The sequence below is a fragment of the Pyrus communis genome, chromosome 1 (genome assembly GCF_963583255.1).
Source record: "Pyrus communis chromosome 1, drPyrComm1.1, whole genome shotgun sequence".
Classification (NCBI taxonomy): domain Eukaryota; kingdom Viridiplantae; phylum Streptophyta; class Magnoliopsida; order Rosales; family Rosaceae; genus Pyrus; species Pyrus communis.
Window position 1 is genome coordinate 15,669,958 of NC_084803.1, and position 17,724 is coordinate 15,687,681.

At 37.8% G+C, this 17,724-nt stretch overlaps 2 protein-coding genes across 2 annotated transcripts; both read right to left on the minus strand.

Moving 5' to 3' along the window:
- Positions 1-797: 797 nt before the first annotated feature.
- On the minus strand, positions 798-3,561 carry LOC137736122 (ferredoxin--NADP reductase, leaf isozyme, chloroplastic-like). The gene is made up of 9 exons (XM_068475452.1): positions 3,299-3,561; positions 2,919-3,156; positions 2,586-2,719; positions 2,298-2,376; positions 2,032-2,123; positions 1,849-1,926; positions 1,595-1,657; positions 1,270-1,504; positions 798-1,032 (listed from the first exon to the last, which is right to left on the minus strand). The coding sequence occupies exons 1-9, from the start codon at positions 3,401-3,403 to the stop codon at positions 965-967; spliced, it is 1,092 nt and encodes a 363-aa protein (XP_068331553.1). The 5' UTR covers positions 3,404-3,561; the 3' UTR covers positions 798-964.
- Positions 3,562-9,185: 5,624 nt separating this feature from the next.
- LOC137744164 (uncharacterized) lies at positions 9,186-11,640 on the minus strand. Its single transcript, XM_068484036.1, has one exon. It carries the CDS (start codon positions 11,325-11,327, stop codon positions 9,339-9,341), a length of 1,989 nt encoding a protein of 662 aa, XP_068340137.1. The 5' UTR covers positions 11,328-11,640; the 3' UTR covers positions 9,186-9,338.
- Between the last annotated feature and the right edge of the window lie 6,084 nt (positions 11,641-17,724).

Below are 17,724 nucleotides of genomic sequence, written 5' to 3' on the forward strand. Positions count from 1 at the left end.
GTCCTATTAGATTAGGAATGTGATTGTGTAAATCCTAATATATCTAGGAATATCTCTTATATTCCTATTAGGAATTGATTACCTATTAAGAGTTGTAATCCTAAAAGGGTAAGGAATTAACCTTCCCAACTACTATAAATAAAGGCGCAAAGGGGAAGGCCTCTATAATTGTTCAGTAAATTATGCCTACAACACTTTTAATTATTTTTCTTGTTATTTAATCCATTTTGAATTCCCTTTTTAGATCTATCATTGGCGGCAAACATCTTTGGTTGGAATAGGAATGAATTTCTTTTCAATAAAAGGGAATGGAATTTAGATTTTATTTTTTGACAACCGATAACTTTAGTAAGTTACATTGTTAAATGTAGAAAAATAGCAATTGTGCTGTCAAATGATAAAACAAGGCGTAATCAAATGGTCATTGGTGCGATTCTTTCTAGCCATTATCATATGTCAAGAGGAAAAAGGAAAAAGGGCTCTGATCCCCTCTTTCGAAAGGCACTACTATATTTTGGTTTTATCCGGCCTCACACAGTCCCACTTGATACAAAAATTACCCTAATTAGGCAACTTTATGGAACATCTTCAAAGGAAGACATCGACAATGATATGAATTTAAAGCAATGGTAGAAAAACCAAGTGTGGAGAATTAAAGCAATGATAAATCTTCTAAAAGTTCCTAACTCCCTATTTCCCTCTTTTTTCACTATTTTACTTTCATAAACGGTTAAATCAATAAAACCTTATGAGATGTTTACTTGCTTAAAATGAAAAAATAAATATCAAGTCTCGACTAAAAAGACAATTCGATTTTCTTCTTTTAAATCAAGAGTATAAATTTCCACCTTGAGAAATAAAATTCTAGTGGCCATTTATAATAGTATGACAATGGAGTGAAAAATTGCTGAAGGGAAAAAATGCAAAGACCTTTGCCTATCTACATACACAACATGAGAAGAAATTAATAGACTTCCACATTCCATTGCTCTGCTTTCTTCAACTGCTTCTTGTAGTCTGTCCAGTCAATGCCTGCAAAAGTTTATCAAACACAAAATATTAGTCTTTGGCCATCAAAATCTTGTCAAGATTTCAGAGAGACGGACCGGTAACTACCACCTATTAGCACAACAGGTGTGAGTTTCATTGCAAAGGCTTCTGTGCAATTAGTATTAGAACCGTTCGCTATGTAGTAGACTTTGTTTTGCCAATTTTCCGATGTGATATTTTACATTTTTTCGACAAATGTGGTGCAATCTATTATCTTACCGTCTTTCGCGGCCAATGACACCATGATGTCATCAATACCCTTCTCCATTCCCTTGAGACCACACATGTAAACGTAGGTGTTGTCTTTTTTGAGTAACTCCCATAGCTCTTCTGCATACTGAGCCATTCTGGTTTGGATGTACATCTTCTCTCCCTTTTCGTTGGTTTGCTCTCTGCTGACGGCAAAGTCAAGCCTGAAGTTATCGGGGGCCTTCTCCTTCATCTTCTCGAATTCCTGTATTCCACAATTATTTCTCACTGAGTCAAGTTTTCGGTGAATTGCAAAGGATTGACTGAGAATTAAGAAACTCTTGACATGTCTTACCTCCTTGTAGAGCAATGAGCTACTTGTAGGAACACCCAAGAAGAGCCATGCCAAACCGTTGAACTACACCGTCATGTCAAAATTTGATCGTTTGTTAGACACAGGGCCAATCAAAGAACGGATGAGGATTCACCGATCAGATATGCACTTGAGGAAATTGTGTTGTGAGTGTGTTATTTTCATGTATGCTGCGTGCCAAGTGTTCTATGTCAGGAAACTTTCTGAAGGTAAAATCAAGAAGTACTGATGCTTACTTTGTAGTCTTCGTGCTTCTCGAAAAACATTTTCCACAAGAATGATCGAAAAGGAGCGATTCCAGTTCCAGTTCCAAGCTGCACTAGTAAAGAAATGTCAGAAAACCGGAACTATTCATGCGGGATTAAACATTTGAGTGTCCTGTTTTCTTCCTAAATACATAACCTGACAAGTATTTATACCATGATGATTGTTGCATTAGGATCCTTTGGCATAAGCATTTCTTTCCCAACTGGTCCAGTGATCGTGACATCACTCCCAGGCTTCAAGTCACCTGAAACAGAGAAAATTTACACCAAGATGCACCAGCCGGCCTATTCAACCTAGAATTCGAACTACTACAACAAACAAATCGTTTCCCAATAGAAGCCGAACACAGCCTATGTTTATTCTTAATCGAATTGCCTCATGAAATAATTTAATCAGAACTAGGGATATATGTGCTTACACAAAAAGTTTGAACACACTCCTTTAACAATTTCGCCTGCGTCATTGGTGTACACAAGACGTTTCACACAAAGAGAAACCTGGATGGAGGCAATCAGATGCAGACAAAACCACCATCAAATTTGAAGCAAAGATGGAAAAATTTGGATCAGTAAAACGTGTTTACTAATAGCCTAAAGCGGCAATACTGCATGTCAAAAATGCCAGCAGATTCACACCAATTCGTTAAATAACATGAGCATAAAATCCAATTGATTCAACATTTAATTGGAAAAGTGTAAAAATTCACAGTTTTGGAGTCTCCAAAGTCACCAAGGGCACTGCTGGCGATTGAGTACAACCTCAGCTTGTGAGGCTTCCCATTTTTGTCAATACCGTCTGGAATAACTCCAATGGACTGCCCTTCTCTGTAGGGCACCTCTCCTACAAGCAAATAGAACCGTATTAGGCATTTTTTCTCTATACGGAAAACAAACTAGGAAATATGCACAGATAGAACTGGTTATAAACTTTTAAGCAAAAATAAAACTAAGATACACTAAACATACAACAAGCGGCATGTAAAAATTTATAACCGGTTCTATGTATGCATATTTCCTAAAGAATTGGGACTCGAACATACCTTCAGTGCTAAAGACCATGTGCCACGTCTCACCAGGTGCATCATCAGCAGTGATCCTAGTGTTGAGAAGGACTCTGCCAGTGTAGGGATTCTTGGGCTTGAATTTGTTGACAACAACCCCTTCTTCTTGCTTCTTGGATTCCTTCACAACCTTGGCAGGTGGAGCAGGCTCGGTGGTGGTCACCTGGGCTCTGATCAAAGCCACTCTCCCGCCAGCATTGTTGTTGTACAAAGGAACCTGGAGAAACAAACAACCCCCCTTGTCACAAAACTTTGTTTCGTACAAGGCGATATTCTACACTAATTTCATCTAAAGCTACATGAAGCGGAACTCAAACTTGGTCCCAAGTGATTAATTTACCAGGGCTAGGAATTTGTACCTTTTTTAGGGTGATTCTGTCAGGTGAGATTATGGAGGTCCTGGTGGGGAGGGCGGAGGACTTGGAGGAGGGGAAGGAGACAGCAGCAGTTACAGCTGCAGCCATGGCTGTGGAGTTAAAATGCTGAGGAGGAACAGGGAGAAGAAATAAAAGAGTAGCAAAAGTTCGATGTTTTATGAGAGAATTGTGTGAAATGTGGGATCTTTTTGGTGGGTTTTGGATTAAAGATAGGTGGTAGAGATTTGAGGGCAACGCAGTGGCAGATGTAAGGATAAGTCTTTTGTGTAATGTATGACTCTCACCCGAACTTTGATTTTTTGATTCACAAAGAGTGCACTACCCAAGCTTTGTTGTATTTAGTATGGACTGAGACCCCTCTCAAAAGATGATAGTGACTTTTGGTCACATACTATACAAGTGTATTGTTACACAACATAACTACTTTGCACCATTGTTCTAAAACACCCGCCTAATGCTACCTAGGTACTAGGCGGTTGATTACCATCCCGGTTAATCATTAGAAATTTGAAATTTAAGGAGTATCTAGACTTGCCTAGGCGCCAGGCCTTGACCCACCTAAGTTGCAACTCTCACTTAAACAGAAAATAGATAATTTTCATTTGTATTTTATTTTTTCAATAAATTGAAAGAGACTTGTTCAATACTTGGATGGACATCCATAATATTTTTTTTTTTTAACAAACGATATTAATTAGACTAAGGGGCAGGGGGCGGGCTAAGTTTCAAAATGGACTAGCAATAATAATGTGGTTCAAATCCGTCTTAGGCGAGAATCGAACCTAAGACCTCTCACTTATAAGTGACGAGGAATACTACTAAACCGTAGTACTAAATGGCTCTTAGATGGACACTCATTATATGTTTGATCTCCGTGTTCTCATTATGTTTTGATACTTAATCTACATGTCATTTTACAATTTTTGTATCTCTATACATATACGTAATTATTTTAAGGGAAAAATTTTAAAATGTCATATGAACTTGTTCATATTTTCAATTTGTCATATAAACTAAAATTTTAAGTAATTTGTCATACCAACTTTACAAAATGATTAATTTGTCATCTCACCCTAACTCCGTTAAGTTTTCCATCCAATATAAGTCACGTACCTCACACATGACTTGTGTTCGAGGTTATTTAGGTCATTTTAACATTTTTCACAAGTTTTTTACTTTTCTTTAGTACAAACACTTAAATTTTTTATTTGTCTTTAGCGAATAAGCTCCATTTATAGCACCAAACGTCAACCTGTTTCTCATTTATAGAGTTCGTATGAAATTATGTCTTTGTGACATGCTAAAATGCAAACTCCCACTTGTGTATGATTACATATTTGGAATAATCAGAAGATAGTGCATTGCATGATCATTTCATTGCTATCATATCAAAAATATTGTTCTATTGCTTGAGAAATCCTATAGTTTTTTGTCGAATACAACTTAATAAAAGGAAAGTAAGACATTAAAATGATCGAAATAACCCTAAACACAAGTCATGTGTGAGACACATGACTAATATTGGATAGAAAACTTAATAGAGTTCTTTCTGTAAAATACTCGTTTGGGCGAGGGCTTCCAAATACATCGTAAGCTAAACTCGTGCTGACGAATAACCAACCCGCAATAAATAAGGAAGGTATTCCACCACTTCTCCGTTCATTTCCAATACTGATCGTGAAACACCATGAGCAGCAGGATGTTGAGGTCCAGAATTCAAAGTGGAGAGATAACAAATTAATGATTTCTAAAAGTTGGTATGACAAATTGTTTAAAATTTTGGTTTATTTTCCTAAAAATTTCTAAATGACATGCTATTGTACACATGATATTCAACAATGCTATATTCTTGTGACTAGTACTACGATTTAGTGTTATTCTTATTCACTTGTAAATTAGAAATTTTAAGTTCACCGTCCGGGGGTTTAACCAAATTTCACATTTTGACCACACGAAGAAGAAAAAACATTTTCACAAAAAAAAAAAAAAAAAAAACAAAAAACAAAAAAAACAAAAAATTAGAATTTTGGGCTATGCGCCCATGAGTAGCAGACTAGGCTTCCGGCATTGATATTGGACCAGGTTCACATGAGAGCCAAGTGGACCCAAATGAGTTTGATCCAAGCCTGGTCCAGTATAGTCAGAATTCAGAATCAATAAACTCTTTTGATTTGGTTTGAATCCAATTTTTTATGCTATGGAGGACAGGGTGAAGAAAATGTTTGCGAAGCCGATCCAACTAGCCGGCCGAGTTGCAAAGGCTTTGGACACGGCCTTTGCGATATCCAAGCAGGACGACGGGCGGGGATGCATCATATAGCTCAAATTCGAGGCCAAGACTGTCAAAGATGTTCATCTCTGAGTATCCAGATCGAGCTATGACTTGGCCGCCCTAGGCACGTACGATCTCCTCAAACGTTGGATTGACGGCGACATGGAAAACGTCCGAGCAAGAAAACTGCATTGCCTCATATGCTATACATAGCACTGCATGTACCGAAAAACAATGTATTAAAAGCGTGAGGCGTGGGCGAGGCGTTCAAGGGATAGCCCAGCCTAGGCGTGAGGTAAAGCCTTACGGGACCTTAAATAATAGAGGACTGTTGAGAAAAACAGAGGAAACAAGGACTCTTGGGGTTTTAAAAATAAAAGGAAAACAGACTTGGCCAAAACGACGTCATTTTGGGCCAAGTTATTTAAAAAAAAAATTAAAGACTTTGTCCAAAACGTTGTTTTGGACCAAGTCTTTAAAAAAAAACAAAAAAATCCCTCTTCTTCTTCACGGTCGTCTTCCTCGTGAAGATGCCGCACAACTTGCAACCCTAAACCCAGATGGCAGAGCTTGAAAACAAAGCAGTCGACTTCAATTTTGGGTCGCGGATGGATCTGGGAACGCCCGCCAACCACCTTTAGGCATGCCTTAGCCACCTAGTCTCGCCTCGGCAAGTTTTCGCCCACTCCCACTGGGTAAAGGCGTTATCATTCCCACCCTGCCTCCAAAGCCGTCTAGGCGCGCCTCGGGGCATGTCTTTTAAAACATTGCCGAAAAGTGAAGAAAACTGAATCATTTTGCTTATATCTATGTAAACTTTGTGGAAGAAAACTGAATCATTTTACTATAATCATAGATTGCTTCAAATTTGATCAATAACTTGACATCAAGATTCGCTGTTAGAGATATGTGAAAATAAACCATTGTGACGGAGCGGTAGGCTACTTTTTGTGATCTTTTTGTCACTTGGTCATCTCATGATATAACGAGACCATGATTACATTACATAGCGGCTGCGATATTTTGACTAATTAGTGCACCTTACATTGGCTTTTCAACACATTTTTATTTTTAATAATACATGTCTTATACACATCCACACTTTTTTTTTCCTGTGTTATTGAAGAAAAATACTATAGACTAATTTTTTATCAAATAAATAATTTTACAATACAAGAATCTAAGAGTATTACATTTACATCTCTAACATTCCTAGAATTTTTTCTTAAAATAATTTCATATTTTTGTTCTCTTTTTTCCTTCCAAAGACACCCATTGTTATTGTTGTTAATACGAATTATTTGTTAAGTTGTTAGGCCATCAGACAGCCTATAAGAGGAGAGATTTTTTAGAATGAGTAGTACACGAGGTGGTATACTATGTATGACTATATAAATGATGAAATATGTGTGTTAAAAAGTTAATAACTTAAAAAAATAAATTTTACCACCACTTATATAAAAAAACGTGATGTACCACGTGTCACTAAACAGTTGGTTAATAGTTGTGATAAATAGTAAGTCTGTAATAAAATATTACTTGTTGTAGAAGTTGTTACTTGATAAATAGAAAGATACCTTCGAGTAAAAGTTGAAATGGAGATTCGCATCACGTTCTGCAGATCCTCCTCCGACACAGTTCCCCATTCTTGCTGATTCCCCTAGTATAGGGTTACTGGCTAGGGTTTTAGGGTCTACATATGAAACAGAAAAAGTGGGTCAGTATCTAGGGTGCACTACTGACCTTCCACTGCTTATTGGTTTTGTTTTGACGTCCCAATTCACGTATATCGATACCCGCAAGGATATATGGGCCGGCTAAGGATTTGCCGATTTGGAGCTTTGCCTTTGTAAATTGCTCCGGTGCACTAGATGTCAATTTGCCAGGACTCCATACATGCGCAATGTTTGGTCTTTCGTAAAAACAGCTAAATGTTGATGGGTATGTCCTTCGTGAAATACCTGGTTAGCTGTTTTTACGAAGGATCAAATACCGTATGTGTATGGATTCAAACGCCATCATTATTTAGATGACAAATTGGCGTCCAATCCATCGGAGCTATTCAAGATGTCTTCAACATGCTGGAAGATTTTATTGGTGATGGAAGTTAGACCCATCGAGATGAAGAAGATGGTTTGCTCACGACATCAAGAGTAGAATTGTCATCTTGAGCTCCTAATCAATTGTTATATTCCTACTGTATATGGTTAATTTGTCTCCACCACATGTGTCGTTCTTTGAATGCTATCGAAAAATAAGGATTCAATGACCAAAAACCATGGTTGTTGCAAATTCATCCAAATTCATGGGAAATAAATTATGCTTATAATCATTGGAAAAACTAATGAAAATGATTTGAAAACTTTGAGTTTTAACGATAAGATCAAAATTAAAGGGCAAAGTGAATAGTATCAAGATTGACTTTTTAATGTAAAAATATGGTTTTTCGTTAAAATGAACAGTACCGAAAGCTTTTCGTTAAAATTTTCATCGTCATTCTCATCCTGTGTACATATTATTGAATTGATCTATTCATTTGTCAAAAAAGTGAACTAGTTGTGTTTAGTTACATCAAATTTGTCAAGCTAATGTAGATTGTCGCCTAGCTGGTATTCGTATCGCCTACTTGCCAATACATTGAAAATACACTCTCTACTTGCATAGAATTTCATAATTGTAGGTTGTATTTGGCTTGGAGACAGTGTGTTTTTACTTTCTTTACCATATTTTGGTTCAGAAAACGAGCAGTTCCGATGACTGGAGGAAAGTCACTCGTCAGCTGCTACTCACATTAGTTACCCGAACAAGAGCTACTGCTTACGTAAGGTTCCTGATGGTGCTTGTCTTACTAACAGTTTCACAAGTGAATCCGTGATCGGTGACATGGTTTTCTGATAAGTTGCAGTCTTTCTGATTATGCAAGCTCTTGCAGATATGGATAGTGCAGATATTCTTTTTACTCTTCAATCATTCAACAGCAACAACAAAGTTTTATCCCACTAAATAAAGTCAGTTGTATGAATTCTAGAATACCATTGTGCTCGATTTTACGCCAATTCTTCTGTTAGCTCTAAGTACTCATATTTTTTTCTTTAAGTCTCTTTCCAAGTCTTTCTCGGTCTAAATACTCATATTTTTTTTTAAAGTCTTTTTTCAAGTCTTTTTAGATCTTCTTCTACTTCTTTTGCGATTGCATTTTATAATCGCAACATCAATAAGTCTTCGATTCACATGTCCAAACCACCGTAACCAATTTTCTTTCATCTCATCTTCAGCCACTCTTGTTTTCTCTCATATATCGTCGTTCTCCTCATTCTCTCTTCAATCACGACACCGTAAAATTCCCTTTCGCATGAGTTAAAATAGATGAGTATTAAGGTTGTAGAGGTACATTGCAGATAATCTTTTTACTTCTGCATTCCGATTTGAAATGAGTAACTGATGTAATCAGATGAACAGTATTGAAGTGAATCTAGTTTTACGGCGTGGTGTTTATCTCAAAACTGTCCTTTTATAAGCTAAAGTTGTCAGTAAATCTTCAGATAACGCGAAGAAGAACCATCTTTAGCATAAAATCAAAACTCGGGCATGCTAAAATTGAGAAGAAGATTTTAATTTGACTGAGAAAGCTGTAAATTACATAGTATGTACACTCAATGAGAATCATAAAAACAGAGACAAAAGAATGAAATGTTTTCCTTATTGTTTCAGGCATGGGAAGACCGAAGACCACTTTGCCTTGTGATTGAATCAATGGAATCCCCTGGAGCCCCTGGACTGATAAAGATCCAACCTGCTCTTAGCTTCTTGTAACAACATTTCGAGCGATTCATCTTGGGTCATATTTGATTGCTTGGAAGCCCATTCGAGCACCGATAGCACCTCAGCCTGGGCAAGTTCTTGGCTGTCGGGTACATGAAGTGCAATATAGCACATGAGAACCAATGCGGGAATTTGAACAATTTGCTCCCCGAAATACACAAGCTGGATCAAGTGCTTAGCGCCACCTGCACTTATTATTGCCTTGGAATGGTCGAGATGAAGATAGTTGTCTGTACAGGCAAACTTTGAGAGGGCAACGGTAGCCTCCCTGGTAACCTCAGCCTCTCTTTCATCGAGAAGCCGCACTAACGGGCCAATCATTCTCGTCTCAGTTGCCCTAAACGTCCTTGCCAAATTCCCAATAGCTTTGATGCATGGAATCAGGAGGTCTGAATCTGCATCAGCTTTCTCAGTAATCTTCTGAAGTTGATCAACCACTGACTTGCAAGCCAGAGAATTAGGCTTGAAGGCTGATTTTCTCAACTCAGCATCTTTCTCCGCTACCGCTGTAATCTCCATTAACGCCATCGCAGAATTGAGCTGAACATCTTCGGAGCCCTTCTCCAAGAGCACTGCAAAACATAGCAGTGCTCTGGACTCCGTGATACTGCGGCAAATAGGCGAGTTCCCCTTGGCTAGCTGCCAAAGAGCTCTGGCCGCCATTGCTTTCATGTTGGCCTTGATGGCAGGGTCTTCCAATTCCCTCCCCTTAATGTTAGTCCCGGAATGACTATGATGATGGTGAGACTGTTGGTGCTGAGGATTCTGCTTTCCGTTGATATTGCCGTTGCCGTTGGCATTGGTGGTCTGACTCCCACCAATAGCTTGGTGTTGAGGAAGCTTCGACCCGCCATGCATTGCCATGGTACTGGCAACAACATTGTGCATCAGACTCGGGATTTGATTACCCAACGGATGAGGAATGTGACTGTAACCCAGCTTCTCATCCTCCTCACCCGCCTTGTTCGAATGGTTATTGGCATTCGAATTATTGGTTGCCACCACAACAGCATGAATCGATGTAGCTTTGTTGAAGGTAATAGAATACTTACTATGCTCCTGAACAGTTTCAAAAGCAAGATGGCTGACCAGCAGCCGAATGATGTTATGCTGTGCAAAAAGATCCTGGCATTTGGGGTAGTGACCTGCAAGCTCCGACACGGCCTGGGCCACCATTGCTTGCATCTTCATCGGACCTTCTTTGAGGATTTTGGCAAACACTGAGCACACACCGGCGTGAATCATGTGCTCCACGCTCTCCGGATCACGGCCGAGCAGCCCGAGTGCCTCCGCGGCGTACTCTTGACCTTCTGGTTTGCCCTCTTTGACCAATTTCAACAAGGGTCCGACTCCACCTTCCTCAATTATCAGCTTCCCGTACCGATCATTGTCCCTAGCAAGCGAAACGAGTGAAGCTGCCGCATCGGATCGGTCCTCAACCGACCCAGTATGCAAAATCGCAATCTGCTCCCAAATGAAGCACAAAATTGGCTCGTTTGCTGCGATCGGAGGCAGCCCCAAGTACCCGTCTTCCCGGGTATCAGCCGGAGCCGACACCCGGAGCAGCCACGACAGGTCGCCAATGGAGTTTTCAAGCTGCGACGACATTTTCCGGAACTGGGCAGCCGGGATAATGGTGAAGACTCGCTTCATGATACCGTTGGCGCGGCATTTGAGCACCAAAGACAAAGCCTTGTCGAGTACCTGCTCTGTCTCGTCGATGATCCGCCGAGTCGGGCGCTCGTAGAGGTCGGAGCTGGCTCTCGCCGCCTGCCGGAGCAACCCCGCCAGCTTTTCAGTCTTGGATTTCAGCTCCAAGCACTCCTGCTTAGACGAACTGGCCTCGTCGGCGGCCTTCGTGACTTGGTCAGCGAGCTGGATCGGTTTCGCCAAGATTTGCTTCACTATGTCCGCCATGGCTGGCACGGCGGACCAGGGACACAAAAGTGTTTGATGAAATGTCTGACCGAAAAATCACAGATTGGATCAAACTAGACAAATGGGTTTTCTTGTTTTGGTGTCTGGAATCGGGTTCTCTATATCTTGAGAGGAAGAAGATTGGAGATGTGAATTGGGTAATGTGCTATGTGCTTCGTGCTATGTGTATGTGTGTGGCAGGTCTGGTAGAGAAGTTGCAGAAACTCGGAGATGAATGGTTTAGGCGGACGCAACGTTGGCTTAGGGCGCCCCCAAGAAGGGGAAGGGGGTGGGTGGGAAGGATGAGGGAGGGAGGGAGAGAGAGAGATGGCTCGAAAGTGTGGTGGTTTTGGGTTTTTTGTTGTTGGTTTTGTGTTTTTATTGTGCTGCAAGTTTGCAACAGTCTCTGATGGCTGTCGACGAGTTCCACTACGAGGTCAGGTCAAACGCGTATTTCTTCACATATATAAAAATACGGTGACCTTTTCTTTCTTTACCGGATCGAATTTCATTTTCTTGATTTTCTTATGTTAGTTTTTTAAACGTCTTTTTTTCTGGGAATTAATACACATAAAGGATATATGCAAGTGACTTGAATTTTTTTCACATACATCGTATATTAACACAATACCGTACTACTATTTATAAGGAGTACTATTGAACATTAGTTCTTAAAGAGAGATTTTTTTTATTATATTGAAAACACGTTTCGGTACATCAAATATTATATAAGTAAATGAACATTTCAAAAGAATATTCACTATATTGTATCGCTTATTGGATCAAACCCTAATTCTTAATACATTAAGGTCTCCTTTGGTATATAGAATCGAATATGACTAATAATACGGAGCTGGATATTTGGTGTCCTAACGTATTAAATAATACCCGGACTAAATTATACGACCCCAACAATTTAGTACACCTCTCGCCTGCTAAATTATACCCCCAAAAGCTGTGTATTATTGGTCCGACTCTCTCCCTCCCTCCCTCCACCGCACGCTTTTCCTCTTCGGTTATGTCGAAGATTGAAGGTGCTTGAACCTAACCCTCCGAGTCACGGTCTTGGATCTCAGTGATAAACCGGCCATCTGGTGGTAGTTGGTTGCCGTTGGTTTCTCATGCTTCACCTCTGAGCTCTCTTCGATTTGCGGCATTCGTGAAGTTTTCCGTTCTGCAATTGGTTTCAACACATTATACCCCATGTTAGGGCAACAGTCGTTGGTGGGAACTTTGAATTTGTTGCACTAGTCCAGTACTACATCAAACGTCAGATTAATTTAGTCAATACTAGACGATAACTATTTATCTTATACGACTAAAATAATTAATATAATCGGAACTGTCAAACGAGGCCTAAATAATATCTCGTTCTCCAGAGGAAATTAACGAATTACTCATAGAATATACTCTTAAGAAAATTAGAAAATGATGGCAGGCTGTCATTTTTTGTTCTTTTTTTTTTAAACTACAAGCCCCCACTGGGTCCATATAACCCTTCAGGTTGCAGAGTCATGCAGATGAGCTCTGTTTTGCTTGGCAGGTAACTATTGACTCTTTGCTACGTGTCATTTTAAATACCGTAAAAATAATTTCTCCACACTTATTTTCTCTGGATGCATATATTCATTTATGGGAAAACTTAATATAACTCTAACTTTACGAGCCATTATTAGTTATAGTTCAATTTTGTTTAATTTTTGAGTTAGTTGTGCAATAATTTATTGTCCACATCAGCTTATTTGTATTATCTTGCCACATTTACCCTTAAAATTGACTAATCAAGTAATTATTGTTTTTAAGTTGTGATTAAAGTTAATCTTATCCTTAATTATAGGATTATTTTTAAGGATTTAAATCTCATTTTTTCTTCTCCCTCCACAAACCGTTCATTTTTCTTTTCTTGTTTCAATTCTCTTTTCTTGTTTCTCCCTCACAATATCTTTCTCTTCCTGCATTATTCTGCCCAATAATCTTCTTCCATAATATTCATCTTCTGCCCCTCCTCCTTCCATAAAGATAAAGATGATCAATATATATTTGATTGGATTAAAAAAAAGATTGCACTAGTCAATCTTATGTTTTGGTGTTCCACAAAATCACTTCTTTTTTCTTCCATGAATTGCATATTCTTAGGATTCTCGTTTATGCACATATAATTGCATGTATCTGGGAAATAAAATTGAATGTATCTGGGAAATAAAATATTTGTCTTCCTAAATCCAAAAGAGATTGCACTAGTAAATCTTATGTTTTGGGGTTCCACAAAATCACTTCTTTTTTCTTCCACAAATTGCATACTCTTACTGTGACAACCCGTCCCAAATTATTTGTACCGTAGGTGTGAAATGATGATTTTGCCCTTGGTAGTTATTTATCATTTTGGGGTGATTGTTTTGTTGTATTGTTGGTTGCACCTGGACCACACACACCTACACCCACATCATCTTCTCCCGTGCTCTCTCTATCGCAGACTCCCACATCATCTTTATTTAATCGTACTTTTATTATTATCTTTTGCTTTCGCACTGTGCACATGGCTACGTCACCCTCACGTGACAACCATCACGCCTTGATTTCGGTCGGGATGTGTCACTTATGATTCTCGTTTATGCATATATAATTGCATGTATCTAGGAAATAAAATTGAATGTATCTGGGAAATAAAATATTTGTCTTCCTAAAGAGTAGGTATACATAAAATTGAATGTATTTGGGAAATAAAATCCTAAATGCCCCACCAACGGAATAAACCCTCCATCCCCAGCACTCACAGTCACCAAATTGCTGCTCCACTTTGATCTGCGCCTTCCACCAATTCAGGTAAACAAAATTTTGTTTTGTTTTTTTGGGACATAAGGTGTCACATCCCGGCCCGGGACGGACCACTTCCCGGGCCCGACTCCACCACCGTAGCACGATATTGTCCGCTTTGGGCTTACCATTCCCTCACGGTTTTGTTTTTGGGAACTCACAAGCAACTTCCCAGTGGGTCACCCATCATGGGATTGCTCTAGCCCCCTTCTCGCTTAACTTCGGAGTTCCTACGGAACCCGAAGCCAATGAGCTCCCAAAAGGCCTCGTGCTAGGTAAGGATGGGAATATACATTTAAGGATTACTCCCCTGGACGATGTGGGATGTTACATAAGGGAGAATATCAAACAAATTAAGATGACATCATAATTAAAGATCCCCAAACACCTAGGTACAAGCACAGAAACTAAAACAAACTTTGAATCAAATGGATATATAAAAACTCTGGCCATATGAGGAGGATTGAAGATGCATAAATCATTCCACCAAAACAGGTAGATAAAAATAAATGAATTAATTCCACCCATAGAGGTAGAATGAAAACCCTTTTCCACCCATAGAGGTGGACAAAAACACATAACTTACGTACCTCTATCATAGGTTTTATTTTTTTATTTTATCTACCTCTCACAATTGTTTTACTTTTATTTTTTATAAACTTATCATACTTGTTGTATATGGATTTTTAAATTTTTTTTTTATGAGAAAGTAGATAAAGGCATTTGAAATTCAAATTTAACAAATTAAAATACATTTTTATTTTTACTTTAAGGGGCAAAATGGACATACTAACATATCAAATGAAACTGGACTTGATCTAAAAGTAGGTGATTTTTTTGGACTTGGATCAAAATGCCCCTTTATTTATTTAGATAATGTAAAATAACGATATATTTATTTATTTATGACATGAATAAACTTAAAAAAAAAAAATCAAGAGACTCAAAAGAACAGAAGTGTATTTTGATAAAAAAAATAAAAAATAAATAAATAAATAAAGAGAAATGTACATGAAAAAGAAAAAGAATAACGGAAACCATTTTTCTATTTTTGTTGTTGGCCATGAGTTGATTAGTCATTGATCTATTTATTTGCGAAGTCATTTGGGCTTGATCGTTGATAAGTTGTAATTTGCATCTAATCTGTGCCACGAGTTTTTCTATAAAGAAGTTCTAAATTAAGCTTGAAGTAAACAAGGTTGGCGTGAAATCCATTAAAAAAAAAAAAAAAAATTGGATTGACTTCGTGACATTGAGATAAGTTTAGTTTTAGATATACTGGCACGACATCACTGCTACTTTGCAATTGCAAGATCGCTTAAAACGTCAGGCATCCTTATTTTAACCCTTGTTTTATATACAACTAATAACTAATAAGCAGATCCACAAACGTTAAGGTTAATATAGCAATCAACTCAAGATTTTAAAAAGACAGTTCAACGAATTAGTGATATACTACTAATTGGTGCAATGTCAATGATGTCTCTAACTAGAACACTGGCGTTTCATCGCAATCCCAAAGATTTGAGAATTGAGTGTGTATTAGAACCATTCCTTTAAGTAGTAACTTATTTTGCCAAGTTTTAGATGTGATATTTCTTCAACAAAATAGGAATACAACACATCAAGTTGGTCACGAAATGACATAAAAAAATAAAAAAATTAATAAAAAAAGTTTGAAAACTTTGAGTTTTAATGATAATGACAAAATAAAGGGTAAAGTGAATAGTACCAAGATTGAATTTTTAATGTAAAAATGTGATTTTTCGTTAAAATAAACAATATTAGAAGCATTTTGTTAAAGTTCCTTAAAAAAAAAAAAACATGAAATAATACTTTTGAGATGGTATTGAATATTTCGAATTTTTTAACAGTAAGACCTTTAACCAAATATCTAATTGTTGAAAAGTCCAAAAAAAAAAATTATGCTGTAGAGGATTATAGAAGTTTTGATATCCAAATTGGAATGCTCAAACATAGATTTTTTGTTTATTTTCCAGAACTTTAGAACTTGATTGGAAACAAGATTCTGAATGTTTGTTTTGGACATAAACAGGCCCAAACCATCTCTGTGGCACCTTTTCGATCTCGTAATTTTTGACCTGACTTGGCTTGTGGCATTGGAAGCCGCGCGTGCCGTCAAAGCTGTCTCCGGAGAGAGATTTTTTATGTGCGGAAAACACTGTTTGGTACATTGATGCAGGGTGTGCTAGGCCTCATTTCCGACGCGCTAAAAAAATTCTTGTCTACTGGGACATTCGTGAAACCCTTTTTTTTTTTCCCTCAAGACAAGGCCAATTTAAGCCGGTCCCAACAAATGCAGGCAATGTTTTAACTTCTTAGATTGCACAGGATTATACTGCTTGGAAATCCAGCGAAAAATTGGTGTTGAAATGGACAACTGGAGGGGAATAGTTTGCCTATGGACTAGTTGCATGCATGTTATTACGTTTGGCCAACTGCCCCACCTATTTTAATTGTATCGTATCATATTTTTTGGTATTAATGTATAGGGTGTTCATATTTGGTAGTTGGAAATGAAAAATGTGGAATTCGCAAGCTGCCAAATTTAATAAAAAGAATTTTAACGAAACACTCTCAGTACTATTTACTTTTAATGAAAAATCATATTTTTATCTTTTTCTGATACTATTCACTACACATTTATTTGTCATTTTTCATTAAAACAAAAGTTTTTTAGGATTTTTTGTTAGTTTTTCTTTAATTATTAAATTAATGTTTGGTGGTGGAGTTAGTGGAGGTTGAAGTAATCATTGTGTGGGAATTGCGTCTAATATGTGATTCATGTTGACTTGTTCTCGAAAGTGCTCTCTCATTTTTTGTTGTATTTCACACGAGGTACTTTGAGAGGGTCAATTGTAATTTGTGAGCCTTTCTTTATATTTCGCTTAAAAAACAAAAGATAAGATTAATATCATTTTTCTGTAAGTTCGAGCATAATTAGTACGTTTAACTAAATGATGCTTGCTTATTGCATCCAAATTCTAAAAATTTCCTATAAGATGAGATATTGTTGCTACGACACGGTCCTGTTTCAAACTTTACAACTCAATCTTGTTTTCACTTTTCATTAGATATACGGAACATCTCTAATGACAAAATACACATCCGAGTCAATTTACCTTAAATTGTAAGTCATTTCACCTCGTTGTTAGGAAAGATTCTTACATAGAATAAGAGATTATCTCTTTATATCAAGAATTCACATGATAAAAGCTGTACATGCAAGAGAGTCTATTTCATGTCATACAGTTGAGTCTCTCCATTTCTTACCACACGTTGAACACGCTCTTTTTCTGGTTTGGTACAAAACAACGTTTTTCAGTTTTCCCATGTAAAGTGACACGCTTAAGAAGAAAGAACATACAAATCGAAGAAAAATAAACAAAAAAGAAGAAGACGAGGGAATTCAACAATTTTGGCTGTGTGAGAAAATATGGTCCAGCCAGCCGGACCGGACTGGTCTGGAGTCACTTTCGAATTCTGTTGTTTGACAAATGACAATTAATTAATTATGGTGCATGGATTATGGATATGGTGTACGTGGAGATGCTCATTATCT